The sequence below is a fragment of the Larimichthys crocea genome, chromosome XIX, assembly GCF_000972845.2.
Source record: "Larimichthys crocea isolate SSNF chromosome XIX, L_crocea_2.0, whole genome shotgun sequence".
In the NCBI taxonomy this organism is placed as follows: domain Eukaryota; kingdom Metazoa; phylum Chordata; class Actinopteri; family Sciaenidae; genus Larimichthys; species Larimichthys crocea.
In genome coordinates, this window is record NC_040029.1 from 2,245,897 (window position 1) to 2,270,793 (window position 24,897).

Here is a 24,897-nt window from a genome sequence, read left to right on the forward strand (position 1 = left end):
AGCTGTCACACGATACCTCTACTACAAAAGATCTGCATAAAGCAACAAGTAGCCTACACAACCCTGAAGAGACAAAAAATCTTTGGATAGAGGATATGTTTTTTTTTTTTTTTTCTCCTTCACTATAAAATTACTTATTGAATTTCGTAATACAAAGCAGAGACAAATAAATAATCATCCAAATAAAAAACATCAAAACATTGAAGATAAATTCAGACTATTTTTTATCGAAATTATTAGAATTATTATTATTATTATTATTTTTTTTTTGGTAACAGCAAAAAAGAGGTTTGCTTCAGAATCGTATGATAACCCCTTGTGGTGGTAGAAACTGTTTGACATAATGTGTCAATTTTTTTTTTGAAAATTGATTTTTTTTTTCTTTTCTCTTTGAGCAGCCGAATCTGTATTCTCCGAGCAACCTCTGAACACAACAATTTAGGGAAATAAACATTAATGGGGTAATTGAACCCCATTTTTTGAAGTGCTTATCGTTGCTATTGACAGACAATAGACGTGACATTAAAATCAAAAAAATAATAATAATGACATACATACACAAACATACATCAAAACGAATAAGTTATGCTATGGATCAACAGAAAGTGCCATTTTTAAGAGTAGAACACCATCACTTTCCAAGTTCAGTTTCACAGCCTAAAATATAGAAGCAACAAACAATATACATTTATACAGAAAAGACGCCAGCCTATGATATCAACATAAATAAATAAGCCTTAAATATTCAACACAATTAAATAAATTATTCCATACACTTTAAAAAAAAAAAAAAAGAATGATTAAGGTCACAATTTTATATGTCATAAGTGGCACTTACGCAGTGAATCTTTTTTTTTTCCTTCCTTGACGGAAAACATCATCTAAACTATCTGATCTAAAGCAGCTATCTCGTTTTACATCCTGTCAATGCCCTCAGTTTGTTTTTATTTTTTATTTTTCTATCAGAGCTCCAACTGACGCAGCGGTTGGAGGACTGCGTTTTTACGCGTCAATCTATCCATGACATTAGGCTTGGATTCAACTAATATCACGTGGAGATCTGATTAAAGTTTGTTCTTAAAAACCAAATTTTTCGTATTTCATGATAACCCCCTCCACATTTTCTCCACTGCATCACCTTTAGAGGTGGAGCTGGAGGTGTTGTGGGGTTTATGATGGAGGGGGGATGCCTGCAGGGCTCTTACAGCCCATCCTCCCCTCACTGTACATCGGAAAAATGATCATTCTTCTCATTATTGCATCTCACAGCCTCAAACGACTCGGCGCTTGTTGCTTTTGTTCAGTGGGCGGTCTGAGCTCAGAGTCGAGGCTTTCTTTCCACTCGGAGCACTTTTACTTTTTTTTTTTTTTTACAACACTGGACTCACACTTAGGTGGGGAGGGTCAACTCTGAAGGTATGGCAAAGTGTCAGCATCCGGGGATGAGGTGGGTTCATATTTTGGTGGGCCCTCTGAAGGCTGAATCTTTTTTTTTTTTTTTTAATGATTTCAAGTTAGTAATTAAAACCTCAAAGATTTAATTAAAGTCCCAGAAGTCAAAGCAAGATGGGAGCCCACTGTCACAGGTGGTAGACCGATATCTGTCTGTGGTAGCCTCGGCTACAGAGCCGATATCAGCCAATTAGGAGGTATTTCTGCACTGAGTATGGATTTATATACATTATTCTGGTCATTCTGTTTTGGGGTTTTGCAATTTCGCTTTGTGGGTGCAGTTTTTCCCTTCTGTTTTTTTATTTTTATTTTTAAGTAGCTCTAAAAAATTCTGGACACCATCTTTAAAAAAAATCCCCGTCATCAGTCGACCCTAACTGCCAACCTTGCCATACCCAATTAACGCCCAGCATGCTGCTTGAGCCCAAACCTACCAACCCAAACATTTCTGTCTCATTGGGGGAGAGGGTGGGATGGGATAAGGGGGTCACTTTTTAGACATCCAACACGTGATTGAGATAGGAGATGTAGCATATAGCCAGTCTGAGGATCTCGATCTTGGAGAGTTTCTTGTCCGGAGGCAAGGTGGGGAGTAATTTCCTCAGCTCAGCGAAGGCCACGTTGAACGCCTCCACCCGGATCCTCTCTCTGGTGGCGTGGGCAGAGCGATACTTGGCCGTGGCCCTTCGCCTCCTCCTTTTCTCCTCTCGGCTAAGGGGCTGGTCGGATTTACATTTGGCCCTTTCCTCGCCCTCACCAGGTTCGTCCGAGGTGCAGCCAGCCGATTTGAGGCCGTTGAGCATCGTCTCCGGGTCGGATTGAGTCCAGGAGAGGTCCGCTTCAGCCTGATCCGGGCTCAGCATCATTTTTATTCTCGGGTGTTGGCGGTCAGTCCTCCTTAAGAACCCGTACTGTGGACAAAAGCAACTATTAAAACACTGATTTTAAAAAATATGACAGCAAGGTGAAGTGCAACATGATATGAATTATCTCAATTTAAATAAGCTCCCTCTAATGTATCTATTTTTAACACAAAACTCACAAATAATCCTAAAAAAATCAGAACAAAATGTCAATTAAATCTAATTGTTTTCAATGTTTTCTGCCACCCTGAGGCCCCAATATGAGAAATCCCATAGCGGCTGCTTGTTTGGGTGCCAGCCCCCCCCCACCCCTAATAAATCCACACATAGTCTACGTTTGTTGCATAATAATATTAAACTCCATAAATAATAAATGTGTTGGGGGAAAAAACTCATATTATGGTTAATTTATGGAAGCCTAAGGCCTCAAAAAGAGCCGAAGGATTATTAAAAACATCAAATTATTAAAGTGTCATTTCAGATTTTTGATTTAAAATGATATTGTTGGGGTTTTTTTTATTTTTTATTTTAAGGTCAATGTGATGTAAGTTATGAGGGAGAAACTCCCTTTTTTTTTATGTGAATTAACATAATCAGAATTGGCCATCTGTCACAGTGTGATGAACACATCTGCTTGGCTGAGGCCGGAGTGAGTTGACAGCATGGAGGCAGAAGACGGCAAAAAAAAAAAATAATGTTGACATCTGCTGGACATGAAACCAGAGGAGCTATTGTGCGTTTTAGAAGACGAGGAAAGTCTCAGATATTCACACGTGAAGATGGAAAAATAGATGATGCAGGCAGAAATATATTTAGATTTATTTTTTTTTTACATTTGACTCACCTTGACAAAGAGTTTGGAGGCAAAAGAAATGTGGAGAGCAACTTAGAAACTCCAAATTAACTCATATTCCACGGGACAAACAACCATCAGATGTCACAGAGGTGAAGCTTCAGTCTCAAGGAAACGAAAAATGCCCAAAGAAATAAAAAATAAAAAATAGTTTTACTTTTTTCAGCTGCGAACTTGCATGGGAATCACACAAGAGGCTCGAGAGAAGGAAAATGTTTGTGCAGATCAAAACAGTCCCGAAGTCTTAGAGATGATCAGTCGATTAAAAATTAAAGAAAAGAAAAGAAAAAAAAAAGGTAGGTGATGATGATGATGATGATGATGTGAGCAGGGATCAGTCAGGCCCCCCTCGTGTGATCCCAGCGATGAGGGAGACAAAAGACGAGATGGGCAGATAGTGGAGAAAGTGCAGCCAGGGCTACTCGTCCATCCAGCCTGTGGAAGATGGAGATAAAGAGGGGCGAGATAAGCGAGCTTCTCCCCGTGTCAGGAATCAACGGATCGGAAGGCAGTTCACAGATAATCCGCCTCTCTCTCTTTTCCTCCTCCAGTCTTTCTTCCACCGAGTGTCATATGCGAGATAAGATCCAAACGATCCCGACTAATAAAGGCTCACTTCAGGGACGGAGGGGATGGAATATATTTGAGGAATGGTATTGTCTAACACCGCCCCCTCCCTCCCCTCTCTCACCCTCTCACACACACACACACACTCACAAACACACACACACACACCTCCTCCCTCCCTCCTTCTCTCTCTCTCTCTCTCTCTCTCTCTCTCTCTCTCTTCACGCCCCTCAGCCCTCAAGCGCTCTGCCTCCCGTGGGACCAGTGGGCAAAGGGAAAGCAGAGATGTGTGCATGATAAAGGATGGAAAAAAAAACAAAAAACAATAATAATAATAAATAAATACATGTGTCCGTGTTGTGGGTCTGTGAACGTGCGCACCCTTTTCTTCTGGTGAGTAGTAATGGTTTCAAAAATTAGGTGTTTTATTTTTTTAAAAGTGCAGAGAGAGAGAGAGAGAGAGAGAGAGAGAGAGAAGATTTTCAAAATAAAATCTGTTTGGCTTGAAAGTCAAAAGTCCATCCTATAAGATACAACATAACATAACATAACATAACATAACATAACATAACATAACATAATATAACATAACATAATATAACATAACATAACATAACATAACATAATATAACATAACATAACATAACACAACATAACATAATATAACATAACATAAGTGAGGAATCAAGATGGAAAATTCAGACGTAGCCTGTGGGCCTATTTGTTTGTGTCTTCTTTAGCTTTCAGAGAACAAGAAAAGTCAAGAAGAAATGATTCAAATGAAATGATTTATACAATATCAGTATCATCTAAGATAAAAATGAAACTTTTATATACATTTGGTTCCTTGTTTCCGTAGTGATATTGTGAATTTGCTGTCACTTTTGTGAGTTTTTAATGATTTCTAATGTATAGGACACTAATCTGTGAGGTTATACAATCACCCTGAGTCAGTTGGATACAGACTATAATGTCTTTTAACTATTCATGCTTTGTTTTAAAAAATATATATTTTTCAAAAAGTACACAGAGAGAAAGTGTTTTAGAGGAGTCATTTGTATTTTGCCCTTTAAACAAGTATAAAAGTGTTCTCACTGAAATCCTTTTCAGGGACATGGCATCAGTTTTTTGAAAATAATTTTCTATCTTGTCTAAACTCTTTTTTTAATGATATTTCATGTACATATATATTTTTGGTATTCCCCCCTGCCATATGATTGAGGAAATCACACTTAAAAGCACTGTATTGACAGCAAAATGTACTACCAGGTAAAATCATTCTGCTGATAATTATTATATCTGACAACTGACTACTTTTAGTTTAGTTTAGCCCACAAGATGAAGCAGGAAGGTCACGGGATGATTCATGCTGCAAAGATCTATCTTCATCTTTCAGACTTTCTATCATTTTTTGCTTTTTCGAGGGGGAAAAATGTCGAATTTGAGCTCTTTGGGCTTCAAGCTGTCATTAAAATGAAACCATGTGAGAGGTTTAGAGGGGAAATGTCTCTTTGATGAGCTCATCAATATCTGAAACATGACAGGCAGCTCCAACCAGACCCCAGCCAGTGGTATAATCTTTATCAATGCTTCATATTTTATGTTTTACTGTTAAATATTCATCTGCAGAGTCACTCTGGCTGTCGAATAAATGTAGGATAAGTCCAGCATTTGTATGAAATCACTGAAAGACAGTACCTCTCTATCACTTTCCTTGGATGTGTGCGCTTATCCAGGTGGCTGTAATACGCCTATGGGTGGAACTGAGATGTCCTGCTGCACTCTGTTGCAGCTGTCACACATTCAGGTGCAAAGATGTCTCAGAAAAGCAAACAGATTCAGATCAAATAGTCTAATAATAGAGACTTGGGTGTCGATGCCCAAATATCTTCGTGTAACAGACCCAGTTTGGGCTTGAAATGTTCCTTTTTCCCCTCAGGTTTATGTCATGCTTATTTCACACAATAACTCTGTGCATCGTATTTTACTTTCATTCAAGACCTCTCTCACCTCTGTTGTTTAAAAGATTTTCTATCTCTGGGGTCAAACTGACCGGATTTTTAATGCTGTAATAGCAGATTTATTGTTGTTGGTGTATTTGTGTGGCACAGATCTGCGACACTTTTTACAAGGTAACTTCATAGATGGTCTAAAGCTTCTCTTTTTCTCTTCCTCCGCTCGTCTTGTCCTCCTCCCATCATGCATCCCTGTGCCCGGTGGCACCACCGGCGTTGGGTCAGGAGGGCACGGTTCCAGAGGAGGGGCAGTGGCCAGTGAGTGTGGGGACTAGCTGCGCCTAACGAGGTGATTAAAACGATAAGGGGAAGCACGGATGACTTGCCGTGGCCCGCAGCCACCGCCATGCTTATTGCCACCACACACACACACACACACACAAAAACACACACACTGGGAGTGATAGAGAGAGAAGTACGACAACAGTGCCAGAAGGACCATATCAGTGAAAAACTCAGCGTGTGTGTGTGTGTATGGGAGAAAGAGAGAGACTGTGCACGTGTGTGAGATGACGGACAGCTCGCCGTGGGCTCCGGCCGGGTCCGTGGAGTGTGTGTGACACAGAGAGACTCACAGCAGGGTGTATCGGAGACATGTCAGGACCAGGAGACAGAGGCCTCCTGACAGCTGGAGCCCACAGACACAACACACACACACACATGGGCCACCACCCTAATTGCTCCACAGACGGAGCAGTGGAGATGCTTGGTGGTCTGCGTCAACCGGACCCCTCCTCAGTCCGTAAGGCCTTCGGCCAAAGACATGAAGGACCCCTCCAAGGCTGTTTTGTTTGTGCCTGCTGCAATTACATCCCACAGCTGATGTTCTGACAGCGAGGGAAACTGCAGGGTGGTGTAGTCACCAGAGAATGTTTCAGTCACGAGGATGACGTTTGGTTTAGTCATGACGTTGCTGGTAAAAGACTCGATCATCTGGATGTGTTGTTTATATGCACTGAAGCTCACATGAAGTGACACAAGACTGTATGAACATGAAAAACATGAGCAGATATGTCAAGGCAATAAGACCCTCACATGCTGAGCAGTTGGGATTGTTTCCTTGAAGCAACTGAACTAAGAAAAATTATTTCTTTTCAAATCACGTCATCATATGTAATAAAGCTCCTCTAATCAATTTAACAATAAATCAAATGATAACTTGTACATAGAAAACTAGTTCCGAAACATTTTTAGCATCTTTCATCTCAGTGTTTTGGTTTTATGGCCCACGATTTTCCTGTTTTCATTCTCCCAGCATCAGTTTCCAGCAGCTGGCAGCTGTTTCAGCCTAACAGCCAAATAATGAAGAGACAAAGTTAGCAGTTAGTCGGTGAACGCACGGAGCACGTAGCAGCAAAAGAGCCAGATAGTTCGCTCGGGGAGGTGGTGGAGACCAAAAACAGAGCTAAAAGGAGAAGATTTGACATTCAAATGATTGCTGATGTTATTCTATGTATAAATAAGATGAAGGTTCTCCAACACGTAACCTTAACAACAAAACCCCCCCCAAAAAAACTGTACACTCATTTAGTGTGACTGATTCAACAATCTGTTGACAACTGTTTCTTTTCACACAACTCAATTTGCTCGAAAATACTTTTTATTATTGCATTAAAGGAATATTTCAAGCCCAAGGTTATCTGAAAACCAAATTCAGCCATGGACGTTTAATTTCAGTTCCTTCCAAGCTATTGAAATGAACAGATCAAACTTGTAACAGTGGGCCTCATTTATCCATTTCAGGGTGAGAGATTCATCTTGAAAAGACCACTTTAGGAACACGAGTTTAGTCTGAGTTGACGTCCCCTCTCACTGCGGTTTCCATAATCATTCAGAACTGGCAGACATACAAGAAGCAGTATACTGATTTATGGTTATGATTATTCTTTGCAGGGCTTATATCAGCAATGCAGCTGAGGCCTAATATTACAGAGTTTCTGCGGAAATAAGATGCAAATTCGAAACCTGACTTTTTGGAAAGGATCCTATTGTATTCCAGGCTAAGGCAAAAAAAACTTTTACTTTTAAATAATTCTGTGTAGCTGGAGCTCATTTTAAAGCTTTGACGAGGCGTCTGTAATGGAGTTATTTCTCCAATCAGTCAGAGCTCAGAAGACCCCACAGCTGTCTGAGCTGCTTGTTACAACAAAAAAACACCTTGAACTCGTGTGACATACTCCCACCTGTCACCCATCACGCACACCGCACACCGCACACACCTCACACACGTACACACAGTTTTGAACATTCAGGGGAGCAGTGGGATGGAGCTGTGAAATGGGAAGGATTAGTCACTTTGTCAGGAGATGTATGAGGCTTCTCTCAGGTGGACGGCGAGCCACAGGGGGCATCTGGGAGAGGGAGAGGGGAGAGAGAAGAAATTAGAGGCCAGAAAGGGAAGACGGAGAGGAGCAGACGTGGAGGAGAAAAATGAAAGTGTGCAAAAATGAAGACGAAGTGGGAGAAAATGCAGTTTGTTTGACACAAAAAAGGAAGACGTGGAAGTTGTGGCAGCTGAGCAGTTAGTCTGAACAGCGATGTAACTCAACTCTTCTCGCGTTTGCATCACTTACATCACTGGGACACACACTCACGCACAGGGGAACACTCTGGGCAATGTGCGAATGCCAACTTGTCCATGTGTTGTGTTCTGTCTTTTCTTCCAGAGTAGTGAAATAAGCAGTGGCCTGGACCCTGGCGTTGTGTGTGTCTATGTGTGTGTGTGTGTGTGTGTGGAGAAGAGGAAGGGGCGGGGGGGTGTCGGTTCAGGCCTGAACAGGAGGTGTGGGATCCAGAAAGCTGGGGGTCCCATGTGAGAATGTGGCCATCGTGAGCGCTGCCGTGGCAGGCCTCGGCACCATCTGTGCTCCCAGCAGGGCGCCCAGCGCGTTCTCCGCCACCCAGACACATATGGACACACAAAGGTGCTCACTTTCTCTCTCTCATGGACGTGCAGTCACACACACACACACACACACACTGGGAGCAGAAAGAAAAACACTTGGGACCGAACAGTGAGAGATGGGAGGAAGGATGATGAGTTTGTTGATTGTGCAGCGAACAGGATGATAGCGTCTTGTTGATGATGCTGACATAAGTGTGATGACTTCAGAGAGCGAGAGGAAGCGTTATTAGTCAGCAAACGGCCCAGCTGTGTTCTGCAATTCACACAAAAGCATCTTTTACTCGCTCATTAGTCTGTAAACATGTCAACCTGCATTCTTCATGAATTAGGGATTACAAGTTGTTCGGACTTTAGCATTTGAAGTAAATATTTTTGTCAGCGAATGAGTCAGCTGTGATTCATTACAAAGTCATGTCAACTTTACTTTTTTTTTTTTTTTTGGTATGAAACCATTTCAGAAAGTTTTGGGGAATGTGCTTATTTGTTTTGACTGGAATCATAGACATATATACATAGACGCCGCATTGAGCGCTGAATCGTACGTTGACGTCGCCGCCATATTAAATCGGGCAGATCTGCCCGTAAACTAATACAAGGAAATGGACTGAACTTCATAAAGCGCCTTTCTACAAAGTTCTTTAAGTTAATGTCTCTTATACACCCATTCACACACACACTAATATATCTGGGAAACAAACAGGCACCAAAAACAACGTATGTAACTTTTAAAGTGATGATTATAAATGTTTACTCCTTATGTAAGCACCAAACCAACGTATGTATTTTTCTAATGCTGAGTGTTTACAGCTACTAATGTGTGTAACACTGTTACTGTGATGATAAATATTGAAATATTTATATTTAACATTTAATCTGTGTCTATAATAACCAGATCCTGAAATGTAGATGTGACATGAGGGTTTTCTGAATAAGGCGCTTTATGAAGTTCAGTCCATTTCCTTGTATTAGTTTACCGGCAGATCTGCCTGATCCAATATGGCGGACCCGTTGACGTATCGCGACCAATGACCAACCCACTCAATGCGGCGTCTATGTATATATGTCTATGACTGGAAACTCAGGGAACGGCTAGTCTGGCGAGCTAAAGAAAGACTCAAGCACAAGGCCCCTGTGAAATGAAATCATTTTTTTACACATCAGACAAAACAAATGAGTTTCATGTCAATTAGTAAGATTTAATGGCGCTGGCTGGTGCATTTTGTAAGCTAGCTGTTTACCCATCTCTTAGTTAGCACGGCTGAAGATTATAATTAGCATACAAACATGAGAGTGGTATCAATGTATCATCTAACTCATTTAAAGACAACTGACAAGAATTATTTACCAAAATATTGGATTTTTCCTTTAGACAATGCACGTGTATGCATTTTTTACATTCATATTTATTCTTAAAAAATGTAATTTTTCTTGTTAGTTGTACAAAATGACGGATATACGTAAGAAAATATAAGCAATAAGTGACAAAACATTGACATGCACGTTTAAAAAGCACACAGTGTTACAGCAACTCTCAGAACAACTAATTGTCTTAAGTGCTTATTGGGTGAAGTTAAAGTTTTAATGTCTTGATCAGTATTTTTAATGGAAGCTACCTTACAAGTGAAAGATAGACAGAACAGAAAGTAAAGCCTCTAAACCGGTGTTTACCTAATTTAATTTCTTAAGTTTGTTCACTTTGAACCTTTGAAGTTTTCAGAACAAATAGTTATACGTTTAAAGAACTAGGCAGACTAGTCTGACAAACCGAATGTAGGAGGTTGATTAGTTACTTTTTGATAATAATAAAAAAATAGCTGTAGAGGAAATGTTAATTTAAATGAATTTATTCAGTTCAGTTCAAATGTTCATAGTTCATGTTTCTTCCTAAGCTAAGCAGTTGCAGTGCTGTTTTAACACTATGTACAGCACTAAGTGAATGCATCACTGTTTAGGCAAACAATCAAATCTATCATTAAGTCTGTTACAGTAATGATTCTGTTCAGTTCAGTTTAAAGTTTTGGTGTTAGGACTTAACTAGTTGACCCTAAAGTTGAGCAAACTCAAAAAGACCATTGTTACTTCAAGATCAGACCTTGCTCATCTGAACTCCATGTTGGACCACAGAGTCATAAATCCAGTCCTTGCCTCCATGTCTCCATCCCATCCTGCTCAGCACAGACCTACATTTTCTATCCTCAGCTTCCCATACCTCTCCCTCCTGCCCGCTGACCCTCCTATCTTGGCCTCCAGCCCTCCTCTAAAGCTGCACCTGCCTAATTTACCAAGTTGGTGAGCTCTCCTCAGCCGCTCCACACCTCCACGATGCTCATACCGAGCACCCCGGCCGGCTGCCCCTCTCTCTCTCTCTCTGTCTCCCTCTGGCCCTCTAGCCTCCCCCAAGTGGCCCATGTCCCTCCATCCAGCGCCTCCAGCTGGCTGATGAGTTCATTAGGCCCAGAGCTCTGCCAAGGAGCGTGGCGCTGCTCGGGCCAAACCAGGAGGGCATCAGGGGGCCCCTGGTGGTCATTGGGCACAGAGTATGGTCATTGGAGGCGGGACAGAAAAGTCCCAGAATGTCCCACATGTCGATATTCAGACTCTGTGTCCGTTCTTGGAGCTGGAGACTGTTATTTTGGACATTAACAATCTGGTCTGGGGCTTGATTCTCCCAGAAACTTCAGCGGGAAGAGCGCGAGGCGTTGTGGTTTGAAGGGGTCCACATAAACAATGAGGGAAACAGATTTCTAATAATCCCCACAGGTCGCAGTGACATCTGGACCTACACTTGAGCGTTGGCTCAATTAATTCGGAAAACACAAAACAAAAAGCGCCGGGGGCAAAGATCTGGGGGGACTTAACAGGCCCTACGTATGTGTGTGTCTATCAGTGTGTGTGTGTGCGTATTGATTGTGGCATTTGATCAAGTCAACTGCGGTGCATGTGTGAGTGAATTTTGTTCAAATTAGTCGAGGTGTACAGCTGCTTTAGTGACGGAGTCATAATCAGCTTCCTTTTTTTTAGACAGAAATCTGTGAAATAAACGCAAATGCAACTTTTTCCCGAGCACAAACACACACCGACAGCACTTTACCTGCAGCTTCAGCTTCACCGCGATGCTTTCCTTTCCCTCCACTCTCACCTTTTCCCCGCCTCTGTCCTCTGCTTCCTTTCCTCTTGGCGGCGGGTCAGCTGGGGTCGAGGCCTCCTTGGCTGGGCTCAGGTGTAGCCTCAGCTGGGCAGGAGGAGGGAGGAGAGGAGAGGAGATGAGAGGAGAGAGGAGAGGAAACGAGGATTCTGTTCCACAGGCGATCCAAAAGGGAGTAGGAAACAAACACGTGCGTTCACGCAAAAAAAAAAAAAAAAAAAAAAAAAAAAGACAACAGCTTTGTCCCTCACCCCTCTTTCTACACCTCCCCCATCTTCTCTCTTCCCCTCTTTCTCTCTCACTCTTTCTCTCCTGGGAGAGGCCTGGCCGGGCTTGGCCTGAACGCCATCTGCTGCATAATGTAACGGGATAGAACTCCAAATCCTTCATTTCCACTCACTGCCTGTCATCTGTGTGTGTGTGTGTGTGTGTGAGTGTGTGTCCACTCGTACAGTTGCATATGCACACATAGACTCAAAGGGTGTGAATGTTTGAGCGCGTGTGAGATCTCATTTTACGGATGTTGTGACATTAGCTCGTCCAGCGATGATGTTGACTGATGGGTTTGATGAAATAAAAGGTGATGCCAAATATGTGTGTGTGTGCACGTGTGTGGGTTTTTTTCTTAAAGGGATTATTCCGCTGGTTTGGATATGCAAGTTCGGTGATTTTCACAGCAGCCGCAGTGGAAAACATAACTCCTCCTCGGAAGGCAATATCGTGGCATCGCTGAGTTGTTGGGGATCCATTTTCAGATGTAACAAAACCGCAGATCAAATAGTCTTTAAGCACGAACTCATGGGAAATCTTAAAACCGCATCGAGGTACGAATGGCACCATGCCAGAGATGTCACAAATTTGCTTTTTGTTTACAAGTTAACAAACAAAAGTGCACACACACAGAGTCGTGTTTAAGTGCCCCACCCCTCTCTGCAGCGCTGGTAACCCGGAGGTGCAAAGAGTTGTCCCTCCAGGTCCCCGTGGGGCCACTGTGAATTGGGGGGCCATCTGTTTTCTGGTAATAAGCTTTCTCTTCATTCATCCTTTCTCTCACTCTCTCGTTCCCTCTTCTGCACTTCTTCCTCTCTGCGTTGTGTGTTTGATTCCACTTTTGTTTGTCTGTCTTCCACTCTGCACGCACACACACACACAAAGACATAAAAAGATGCCGACACAGAGGCCGCATAGCTTCTGGATAAAAACAGTGAGTTTCGGGGAGCAGAGACATGGTGAAATATCACAGTGTGAACCCTGAACCCTGACCAGCTATCCATGGCTGTTGACATAAAGTAAACGTGACATATTCCTCGTCACATAAACCCAAAGACCCCCTCCAGCTGCTGGGCAGCCACCAAAGTCTGCATTCGATTTTATTTTCTTTGTTTCACTGGTATTAGACGGTGGCGCTGGAAGCTCGACGCAGTGCAACTTAAGAAAACACATGCGAGTAGACAAAAAACGCGAGCAAATGAAGACAACATCTGAAGCAATTTGACAACACATGTGCAGCAGTTAGGAAACAATGAACGAAAGTGAGATAACACGAGCAAAAACACACGAAATATTGGTGTTTTTCATCTGCTTTTATTCAGTTTTGATGTGTTTTCTTTTGTCTTTCCTCATTTTTTTAAAATTCCAACTAAACTGACAATAAATAAATGATCCATACAGTTGTAATATAGTTGGATAGTTTGTCAGTAAAGCACATTTCTAGCACAGGACAATAATAATTTGAAATGTATTGACCTGAATTCACCGTCTTTCCACTGTGCAATCAGACTGACAGACTAACTCCTCTGCTGGAGCTGTCACATCGCCGGCGAGTCGCTGACGACGGCCTGATTGTTTAATTTTTTTGGTTTGGAGAAACATTTGGTATTAGATGGAACTGATCGATCAGAATGGTTGCCATGGCTACTGGTGTGATAAGGCTAAAGGGAAAAAGAGAGCGGAAGTTCACCACACACACACACACACATATGTGAACACATCCATATGTAAACACACAGCACAGAGCAGCCATTGAGACTGAGTGGAGAGCTGTCCAAGGTCCAGCTTCAAAAGTGCACGTCTCCTTTGCTTTCACAACTTCTCCTCCACGCTGGATAAAGCAGTGAAAGGACAAAAAAAAAAAACATGTTTGCAGCTGTGTGCCTGCTCCTGCATGGGTGTACCAATTCAAACCTAACACCACATTTATGTTTCATTATGGGCTGTGCATGACAACGTCGATATGTCACCTGATATTGTTCATTATCCCGGCCGTTGCATTATCCGATTTATGCCTTCCTATGTCAGGTTTCAATACAGCAGAGTGTTATATCATGATTATGAGCGGTCTGGGCTCTGGGATGCTGTCTGCATCTCATTGAGGCAGAATGAAATGGATCAATATACCAGAGGAGGCTGAATCAGGGGGTCTGCATGTACGAGAAAGCGTGTGTGTGTGTGTGTGTGTGTGTAGACAGACAGCCTTGGGAGATCAGAGTGCACAACTGCTTGCGGCTTCAAGCAGTGTCTCTCTTTTCTGTCTCAGCTGTTTTCTCGCTGCATGCACAAGCCCAGAGTTTTGATCGGAGCAACATTTTGGTGTAGAAACAATATAATCACGCACTACATCAGCCTGTGACTGCTTCTTTCAAACCCTCGCGTTGGTTACAAACTTCATGAAGCCATATTTCTTCAGTGACGCAGCAGGCGGGCGGGCAGGCAGGAGTCGGTCTCTCGCTTGCTCTCATTTAAGTGCAGATTTACAAGCTGTTTGTGGCAGGAGCTTAGGTGCCTTTTCAGGATGTGTTGGGAGGAGGAAGCTGCCTTGTGAATACATCTGTTGTGTCACGCGAAGTGCGGCAAACAGGCTGTCTGGCTGTCTGTGTTATGAAATTGAAAAATCCGAGCCCTTTAATAGCTCAGGTGCTTTGTTGGTTTGTTCTGAGGAAACGATTTGCTCTTGTTGGAAGGATATTTTTATTACCTTTATGCACACAAGCACACACACACACACACACACCGCTGTTACCCCGCAATTACACTAATTTAATGCCCCATTCCCCTCTATTAATCCCGAATTCTGTCCACATTTTTATTCTTGCTTTAAATGAAGGGGCTGCCACATGCTTCACCCCAAACAAAAGGGAGGTGAGATTTATTCTTCATTTGGGGCAGTGTGGGTGGTGGAGGAGGGTTGGGTGTGGAGAAGTGGAGGGGAGTTGGGGGGGGGGTTCATGCATGGGCATAACCCGGCCCCTAAAGGAAGGCCCCCGCTGCCAGCTGCCAGCCATAATTAAGCAGCCCTGCCGTGTCTATCACTGATTATGTTTGACCTGGCTAATAAGGCGAGTGTGTGCCACCTACATGTGGCAGCACACTCGCCTCCGTCGCAGCCCCCCATTGTCCACTTTTAGACGAGGTTATTAGTTTGATGCATTGCTGATGGCAAAAAAAAAAAAAAAAACACGCGTGTGTTGCTACAACATCAGGTGTGTCGATATCGCAGCACGACGAGGTGCGACGTATACGAAACTTACACAATTCAAGTTGTAATCCTGAATTTCATGAAATCAAACAGTAGCCACTTATTATATTAGTTTAGTTTTACATTTAGTAATTATCTCTCCATGTAGCAGTACTCAATCTTACTGGCGGAGTCCGCCATTCCCGTGTTGGATCAAGATTGCTTACCTAAGCACAAGGTAGTTACTGTGAACTGTTACTGCCAATGCTAACCCAACTTTCCTCTTTCTTTCAACATTTTTGACTTCTTTATTAAAACAACTTCTGTTTCTGGCATTGTAGCTGTTAAAGCATGTTTATGCTTGATTAATCTTTTAAGTTAAAAAAAAAAAGTTTTTTGGTTTCAGTTTCTCCAATGTGAGAATTTGTTTATTTTCTTCCTCTAATATGATAGTAATCATTGAGTCGGACTCAAATTTTTCATGATCTCACCTCGGGCTTTGGTAAAATTATAATGGGCATTTCATCGCTATTTTACTGACACTTTATAGACCGAGTAATTAATTGATTAACCATGAAAATAGTCCATAGTTCCAGCCCTAGGCTTGACGTTGCATTTAAGGAGTCTCCATCTGGATTAGAAGCCAATAGACGATCCTGTGATCGATCAGTTGAAGTGAAAACTCAGGGAAGGTTCAAATATTAACACTAAGAAATGTTTATTCCTACTTCCTAAAGATCACTGTCTTCCCAAATGGCAATCCCAGGGAGGGATAACTGCCTTTGCCAGCATGTACGCCAACATTGCAGCAATCAGTATAAATTAATAATAAGTGAATCAAAGTGCTTAATTTAATGGGGGCTATGAAAGATTAATACCTGACATTATCCAAGCTGCTGTGCTGTATGGGGAACCACCCATGCCTGAGGTAAACCAATCACATTTCTATGAATATGACATTAGACACATTGATGTGATGTGTTACATCAATGTCAGCACGGGTCTTGAGTACAGCAAGTCTGGATAGAAAGTCCACTGAGTGTGACTGGTCTATTTCTGTCACTTTTTCCTCCCTCCCTCCCTCCTTCATGGGTCTAGAGGCGAGAGATCAGTTCAGGGTGGAGGAGAGCTGGTGTTTGGCCTGAGGGGCCCTTGGACACAGATTCTGTCATTGTCCACAGCTGCCACTCCGCCCCCCTTCCTTTACCCCCTCCGTTCTGTGGCCATCCTCACCTTAAGGGCATCCCCTGCTACCCCGCCTCCCTAATGAAGAGTGACACGCGTCCGGAGGATCTGATCTAGTCTGAAACTGGGCCCTTGCCTCCTCTGTTTTGTCTCCTATTATTGACTGCGGTGGCTCACACTGAGTCGCGGTGATGAGAGAGCGCCATATACCCAAGAGGCATCGCTCCCAAATCGGAGGGGGAGCTCAAAGGGCAGATGCAATTGTATGGAATCGTGAGGACCTAATTGTCTTTATTCATGAGCTGTGTGATTGATATTAGGGGAAAATGAGACACTCTAATTGTCCTCTTATGAGGAATTTCTTACGGGCTCACACTCTGGACGCTGTGTGTGTGTGTTGTGCATGCATCTGTGGGTGTGTGCGTGCACTACCGGGTGAGATATCAAACTGACAACTCCTAAAGGGCATCTATGCCGCGGTCTCCCGACATATCACTTGAAATAATTCATGTTGTCCTGTTGTCCTTTCTGACAGTTTCTTGCCTTTATTGCATCCAGACACAACATTATCAGGGAGAAACGGATACACAACCAAAGATGGCAAGCACCCTCTCTGCTTTCCTTGAGGCCTGTGTGTACGTACAGTCAGGCGTGTTGAGAAAAAGGACTTCAGTGCCGGAGTTACTGGTGATTCAGCTACTTCAAGGATGCAGCCTTCCCCTTTTGCTTTAGCTACAAGGTTGTTAAAATCATCTCACTAAACACCGTCTGACAGCATTGTATATATTCTGAACCTTTATGATGTTTACACTGAGTGAAATATTCTTTCTTTAGAAACTTTATGATCTCTAACAGACTTTAAGATAAGGTTGTTGTTGTCTATACCTTTATTACTTGACTAGAAGTACAAGCCTGATAGATCTTCCTCTGTGCCATAGAGCTCAATGTTCCTTCATTACTAAATGTAGATTAATCCACATATAAAAATAGTCCCCGACTATTTTGCTGGACGACAGCATCCAGCTGATTCAGGACATTACTGGGATGCCTTTAAAAATCAGACTACATATTTGTGAGATGATTTTCAAAGATTTTCTTTTTCTGTATGCCACAGAGTAGGAAAGTTGTACTTTAAGCCCAATAAGTCCTTGCTGCATCCGTGTGGCTTAAAGGGTTGTTATGAGTCTGAATGATCTGAATTCTGTCATCAGCCCTTGTGTATTGAGGGTCCCTGCGCTGTAGATCCTTGGGCCACAATTATGTAGTCTGTATGCGGTACAACAACAAAATGGACAGTGAAGCTTCTCCTCACTGACGCTTGTCATCATTTTTTTCACCAGTGTATTCTATTCCACATCCTTGGTGCTGTTCTTGAAATCAATAGTACACATATTTTCTTCTTGTTTTGTTCAAAGACAACAATCAAACAGAGCTTTTTCTGAGATCGACCATCTTGTTTTCTACAATCTTTGGTGCATCGTTGGACCTTCTGGACTTTTTATGGGATTTGTAAAAATATCGACAACCATGTTCCACTTTAAGTGGCCTCCTTTAGCTTGTTTTCTAATTTGAACTCCCCTGTTCGGAGTATATCAATGCTTAAAGTTATGCAGAATTAAGAGTGGTTGCCTTGACTGGTGCTTGAGCACCCAGGCTTCATTCAGAAGAAGGACTGCCAAGATGGCATCGGCCAGAGCCACCACAAAGGCTTTTCAGAAACCTGTGGGTGACTTCACAGATACTAGGTCCATGTTTTATACGGTCTATGAGCAGGACATGTAAAGATTCCATAAAATGGCTGTAGCTTGAATCATCATTTTGTTTATCTGGTGAAAAATCCATTACCAACCATAACCCATTTTTTGGGATTTATTGAGTTGAGGCTTTTCTTTGTATCTCGCTCCACTTTCCTCACTGTCAACTTGATGATAGTTATTAAGTAAATATGATGTTGTTGTCTCATGCAGGCTGTTCCTCCCTGCAAGATAAAATAAAGTCAACACACATCATGTGTGCGTTAATGCAGCCACTGAGAGTTTTTCCACCAATCATGTCTATTCCCCAAGCTAGCCTGAAACTCCAGCAATGTTACAGTAATAGGTCCGGTGTGACTCTGCCTGTCCGTCTATCTACCAACCTACCTACCTACCAACCTATCTGCTGCACACGAGGCATCCCGCTGAGCCATAATTGAAATCCATGAGGGAAAACACCTTGACTGGCTCAGGTAAGCGTAAATTAATGTGTGCGTGTGTGTCTATGTGGGCCATCGTGCATACACACCGCAACAAATGAAGATGAAAGCAGGGTGTGTACGTTTATGCATGTATGCCTGTGCGCAAGTGCGTGTGTGTGAGTGAGTGTGTGTGTGTGTGTGCACCCACCAGTGTAATGTGATAAGCTCCAGCAAAGCACATACCTGATGCCATTAAATGCAATTTCCCCTGTGTGTCAGCCCAGCCATTTGTCAGCTGCTAACACTGCACGCTTTATTAAAAACCTCATCCGCTTCAATTAACTGCGCCTGCAAAGCAGTTTAACTCCACTCTAATCCTGTCAAGATGTTTAAACAGGCCTTGCGTACAGTAGGTACATCATTTCAAACCCTGTCAGTGAGTTTTTTTTTTTTTTAGACCCTTTGCTCATCACGTAAAGTTGGGGTTCAGCTCAGGAGGGACTGGGTTTAGTGTAAGTGTGCAGGTTTGTTTTGATGCAGCTGAGAGTCATCGTGGTTCAGACTGAAAGAAACTGAAAGCAGAAAGGAAGGATTTGTTTAAAACAAGATGTTCAGGAAAACCCTTTGAGTTCACATTCTTAGAGGGTCCAAAAAGTCCAAGACGACTGAGGTTGAAAGGTAACGTATGCTTGGTTGTTACCAGTCTTTCATGTGGATTATTTTTAATTCTTTCACACAACTTTATCATCACAATAAATAGTACACAAACCAACCAACAGCCTTCAGTATCTGTGAGTCTGGTTTTATTGTGAAGCAGCTGCAGAAATTGTTGAATTTTGAGCCACTCACCCTTCATAATAGTTTGTCTTTTTAACTTTTAAAAAGAATCGGTGAGCCACACTGTTGCACTTGGTGAATGTTCCTTCATTACTAAATGTAGATTAATCCACAGATTAAAATAGTCCCCAACAAAGTCACTATTTTTTTTTTGTTGTTGTTTTTAACTTTTGCTGGACTACAGCATCCAGCTGATTCAGGACATGACTAGGATGTCTTTAAAAATCAGACTACATATTTGTGAGATGATTTTCAAAGATTTTCTTTTTCAGGGGGCCTCTAGGCCTGTGACAGTTCATTTATTTTAATTGTCACAGGGAAGAGGTGGGAAAAATAGACACCATCAGACATGACATATATATATTTGGCCATTTTCTAGCCTTTCTTTCCACCTCCTCACTTAAAGGCCATTTCCTGCGCTGGCACTTAACTTATAGACACTACTCTCGGGGATACCTCACTGGAATTCTGCATGGGATTGTGATTTAATTAATGACATTACGGGCTGTAGAGGCTAAAAAAAAGAGAGAGAGAGAAAAAGAGAACAGTTTGTTGCTAGGAGGTTTGTCCAAACAGGTGGTACAAGATCCAACGTGAAATGGTCAGAAATGGAGGGGCAATATATATATATATATAAAAGAGGGAGCTGATTAAGGGGATGAGGGGCAGGTGTGCAGGCAGGTGAGGCTCAGGTGATCGGGGATTGGTGGGAGGAGGTGAGGGCCAAGGCTGGAAGGTGAGGGAATGTCAGGGTCTGAAATGACAGGAGAGGTTGGCGGGAAAGTAATGAAAATGATCTCAGGAAACAGCACAACTAAATCTAATTTAAACTATGACTCTCTTTAGATTAAACCTTATTTTACACTACACAAGAAGAAAGGCTCAAAATGACGTCTCCTTGCATAATGTACCCAGTCTGAAGGTCCTAAACTGCTTCCCACAATAATACCACAAATGCTCCTGCACTTTCTTTCGCTCTCTCTTGCAAACACACACACACACACACACACACGGTCATGCCAGCAGGGAGGTGACGGTTAGCATGGTGCTGTCACTAGGGGATCCAGGGTGGGGTTTGCAGGAAAAGGAGAGGTGTAAATTGGGTGAGCGCTGGGTGCAAAGCCTTGTGAGTGAAGGCTTGGTACTCTCCCTCTTGATGCTTTGTCACTCACTTGCACCTCATGAGATACAGGTGGTGGGTAAGGTGAGGATGCAGAGGGGGAGAAGCAGTTTGGCTCCTTTCACTGTTCTGTGTTGTGCTTGCGTGAGGACTGTGAGCTCCACTGTGTCTTTCACGGCTGCTATTTCCTTAACCCCCCTTTACCTTCTTTCCATGTTTTTCAATGCTCTATGAAACATTTGATTTGATTTCAAGAGCAGAAAAAGGTGCGATGCAGAGGGAGGGTGTGAAAGTCCGAGAGGAAGATGGGATTTTGGGACTGTTTTTGACTACAAGTAAACAGGTTTACCTCATAATTTCATATCTATCAACTTGACGTTGATGAAATTTGAAAGTGTAATCAGCGAAACGAAAGCTAAAGGCGAGCAGGTGTGACTTGCCTTTGATCATAACGGAGACCAATTGCAATTAAACCCAAAATGGCTTGACGGCGGTATCAGGGGGCCGCTTGCAGATTATGTATTTTTAATCAGAGTTGTTAGCATCTGTGATGGATGCCCATTTTACTCACACCAGCCTCTGATGGCATACGTCATGTTTGCTAGCTGCGAATTATCACCGCGTGTATGCTGTCCATTAACTGCATGAGGAGGTGCACATCCCCCCCAACCGTGTCACCCACCTGGAGCTTCTGGGAAAGGTGAAAAGCACAAATGTCTCCAGCACTCACACTGCTGTGTTGATACAGCACTTGTTAAAGTGTTTATTTTTTTTATTGATTACCTTTAAGCTCTTCCTTTAATAATCCAGGCTTAGGACTCAAATTTAGCCGAAGTTGGTTCAGCTGGACTCTGCGGCTGGTTTAAATACACCTAAACTAAACAATGTTGAGCATTCCATAAAACTAACATTTGACAGGAGCGTCTTTCCTGAAGAATTTCCAGTTAGATCCTTCAAAATCATATACATGCACATAGATAGTAGTGGTGGTGCCCTGGAGGCTCCGGATGCAATAAAGAACAATGTGTAGTATAACTGACCAAAACACTGAACCCTGACCTTTTTCCGGTGGTGGTAAAATAGAAAAAAAAAAAAGCTGTAAATATTTAAAATTTCAATCATGGTATGACACAGTGCATCTACAAAAAAGTGAAGTTACTATTACTCCGAGTAAGAGAAACACCTTCACACCGACTCCAGTTCAAAAATAAAATCTGAATGAACCGAGATTTATGGCTGTTTGGAAACAAGCTGATATACAGCATTATCATCTTGAGGGTTCTTCTAGCAGACACATGGCAACATTATCATTCATTTAGTTATTTCGTAAGTCTGATATCACATCTTTCAGTTTTACCTCTGTTTTGGTCTCCACCAACTCCTCAGAAACATGGAAGGCCCTATTTCTAGTTTGTCCATTCTGGGCTACTGTAGAAACATGGCTCTGCAACGTGGCTGACTCTGTGGACTGGCTCCATCTGTACATTTGAAAATAACAAAAACCACATCAGCTCTTATTTTCAGGGGATTACAGTGGTCCCTCGTTTATCACGGGGGATACGTTCTAAAAATAACCCGCAATAAACGAAATCCGTGAAGTAAGTTTTACAATTATTATACACGTTTTAAGGCCGTAAAACCCCTAACCACACACTTTTATACACCTCTTTACACGCATTTTGTACAGTACTCCCTTAGTTAATCAGGACGCAGAACACGTGCGGTTCTCCCTTAGCTAAATTAGGACGCAGAACACAATGCGTGTTCATACTGTACAGTACGCTGTAAAAAAAACATGCAAAATTACACTAAAAAAATTCGCGAAACAGCAAGTCCGCGAAAAGTGAACCGCCTAATAGCGAGGGACGACTGTATACACTAATGAAACATAGTGATGAAGATTATATACAATATCAATACACCCTGGACCCTTTTAATATTAAAATACTGAGCACCTTGACTGAAAATGGCAGCTGCACTCTCTTCCAGCAGCATTTGAGAATATTCTTATTAAAAGCACAACTTATTACAGTTTACACAGCATAAATATTCCATATTTACAAATAATAAAGGCTGCGTTTGTTGGTTTGTTGTCGTTGTGCGTGTGTGTGTGTGTTTGTGTGTGTGGCCCCTAACTCGACCATGTGCTAACCCCACACAGCTGCAGAGTCCCCTTGAGGGTTTGTCGCACAGGCAACAGAGGAAGGGCGGAGGAAGGGAGGGCGGTGAGAGAGAGAGGGGGGGGGGGCATGGACTGAACACTCTCATTTCCATGCCGCGCTGTTCTGGCAAAGACATTGTACACCGCTGTGGATGTGCGTCTCTTGTGCTATTGCTCAATCTTTTTAGGCCTGTCAGTTAGGGTTTTCATCAGACAACTCTCTGGGCGCAGGGGTTGGAAGGCTGATTGTGTACTTCTGTGTGGCAAATGTGTTTTGTGTGTGTGTGTTAATGCATGCATACAAGAGATAGAGGCAGAGACAGGGGGACTCTTCAGAAGGAATTAAGAACAATAAAATCTGATTGCTTTCTTTATGCCACATCTCAGATATGGATGTACAAATTAACAGTGTCTGTATACGCCTTTAGCTGAACGTATTGCTTTATAAAACTACACAGATCAGTTTTGTGTCGACTTCTGTCAGGCATAAAGCAGCCCAGAGTCCAGCTGAAAACAGTAATGGAGAAACCAAGGAGTCTCAGGTTCCTCAAATATCCCTGTCAATCAAATGCCGTTTCCTCTGAGTGCGTTTTCTATCTGTCAAGGGTCATAGAGAGTGAGGATGAGACCCATTCCCTCCCTCCCTCCCCAAGCTCCTCCATCTCCCCCATCTCCATCCCTCCCTCCTCTCCCGCTCCTTAGAGGTGTATCTCTACCTTGTGCATCACGTCTGGGCATGACCTGTTGCTAGGTAACCCTGGGTCACAGCTGCACACTATGGCAGACCCTTTTTTTTATTTATCAGTGAGTTATGTGGGAGACGGGGGCTGTAATTTATTAGTTTGATATTGGGCAGGCAGCGCAAGTTTGGGATTGTAAAAAGAAGAGGCGGCCTATAGCTCATCAAAATGCTTATTCTGATCCGGGGCCCTGGTCTGCTGAAGAGATTCACAACACAGAGGATCACAACATTATAAATTCATCTGCTTTTTTACTAAGAAAATCAAGCATCTCCAACAACAAAGCCAATGGTAATGCACTTTCCATGCTGGTAATTGAACAGATGTGGTCAGAGCTTAGAGGACAGAGAAAAAGAAATTCATCTCAGTACAGTATGTGACTGATTCATGTCCAAGGATGAAGTGGGTGCAGACAAATAGTGCTATCAAGCTCTGTGGCCATGACAGAGTTAACCCCCCTTTTATAAATTAATACAAAACTTGCAGCAGACTTATTAAGTTGGCACAAAGAAATAAAAAGCTAAATTACAAGCACAATATGATAAATGTCTGCTCTGTTCATCGACTGAATGTGGTTTACTAGTAACAAAATCAGCATGAATTAACATGTTATGTTGACGACAAGACGCTTCCAGCCAAGAAATAGTCTGATGCACGACCCTCTGTAAAATCACAACTAGTGTCATTTTTACACTTTGGTTTTTGTGTAATCTAAACAAGATATTGCGTTTTAATTGGTGATCTTTGGAGGTGCTGGAAAGCTAAAAGGCTGCTAGATATACATTTACTATATCTATGTGAAGTATAATATTGAAATATTGCATTACAAGTCAGTGCAAATGTTAAAAAAGAAAGTCTTACATGTAATTTTCACTTTTAAGGCAATGAGATTAAAATAAGATTTATGCTAAAGCAAAATAACCAGTGACTGCCAACAGATATCATGGCCTCAGGATGAACCCTAAAGGTCAAAGGATCTCTACATGTGCAGATATTCATGGTTCCCAGAGGATGAGCCCTGAAGGCTTTCTGTTGAAGTTTTCACCGTCTACTGAAATATATCAACAACTAGTGGGTTGATTGTAATGAAATTTCATACAGACGTTCATGTTCCCCTCAGGACGATTTGTAAGAACTTTTGTGATCCTGCGACTTTTGATCCAGCCCCATCATCAGGTCAAAGTTTTCACTTTAATATTTTTGCTTTATAATCAAATTCAAATTGTTTTTATTTATTTTTTTTACATTTCCATCAGCCTCAGTTGTACTTTGTGTTAGCATATGTGTCTAAAGTGGTAAACATGGGGCATATTGAAATAATAAGTTATTATTATTATGAGCATGCTTGCATGTAACTCACCTTACCAGTGTGCCTCAGTACAGCCTCGTAGAGCTGTTAGCATTGTAACTGTTAGCACATTTAT

At 42.3% G+C, this 24,897-nt stretch overlaps 1 protein-coding gene across 3 annotated transcripts in view; it reads right to left on the reverse strand.

Moving 5' to 3' along the window:
* Positions 1-1,465: 1,465 nt before the first annotated feature.
* The window catches only part of LOC104936900 (helix-loop-helix protein 2), a 38,518-nt gene continuing 15,086 nt past the window's right edge, over positions 1,466-24,897 (reverse strand). The window contains exons 2-4 of one of the 3 annotated variants that reach the window (XM_027291689.1): positions 21,930-22,050; positions 3,160-3,603; positions 1,466-2,363 (exon numbers count right to left, since the gene is read on the reverse strand). In XM_027291689.1, the coding sequence (XP_027147490.1) occupies positions 1,947-2,318 (372 nt within the window). In that variant the 5' untranslated portion in view covers positions 2,319-2,363; positions 3,160-3,603; positions 21,930-22,050 and the 3' untranslated portion in view covers positions 1,466-1,946. Of the gene's footprint in view, positions 2,364-3,159; positions 3,912-21,929; positions 22,051-24,897 lie in introns of those variants that run through there. The other 2 variants (XM_027291690.1, XM_010752996.3) reach the window with 2 other exon arrangements.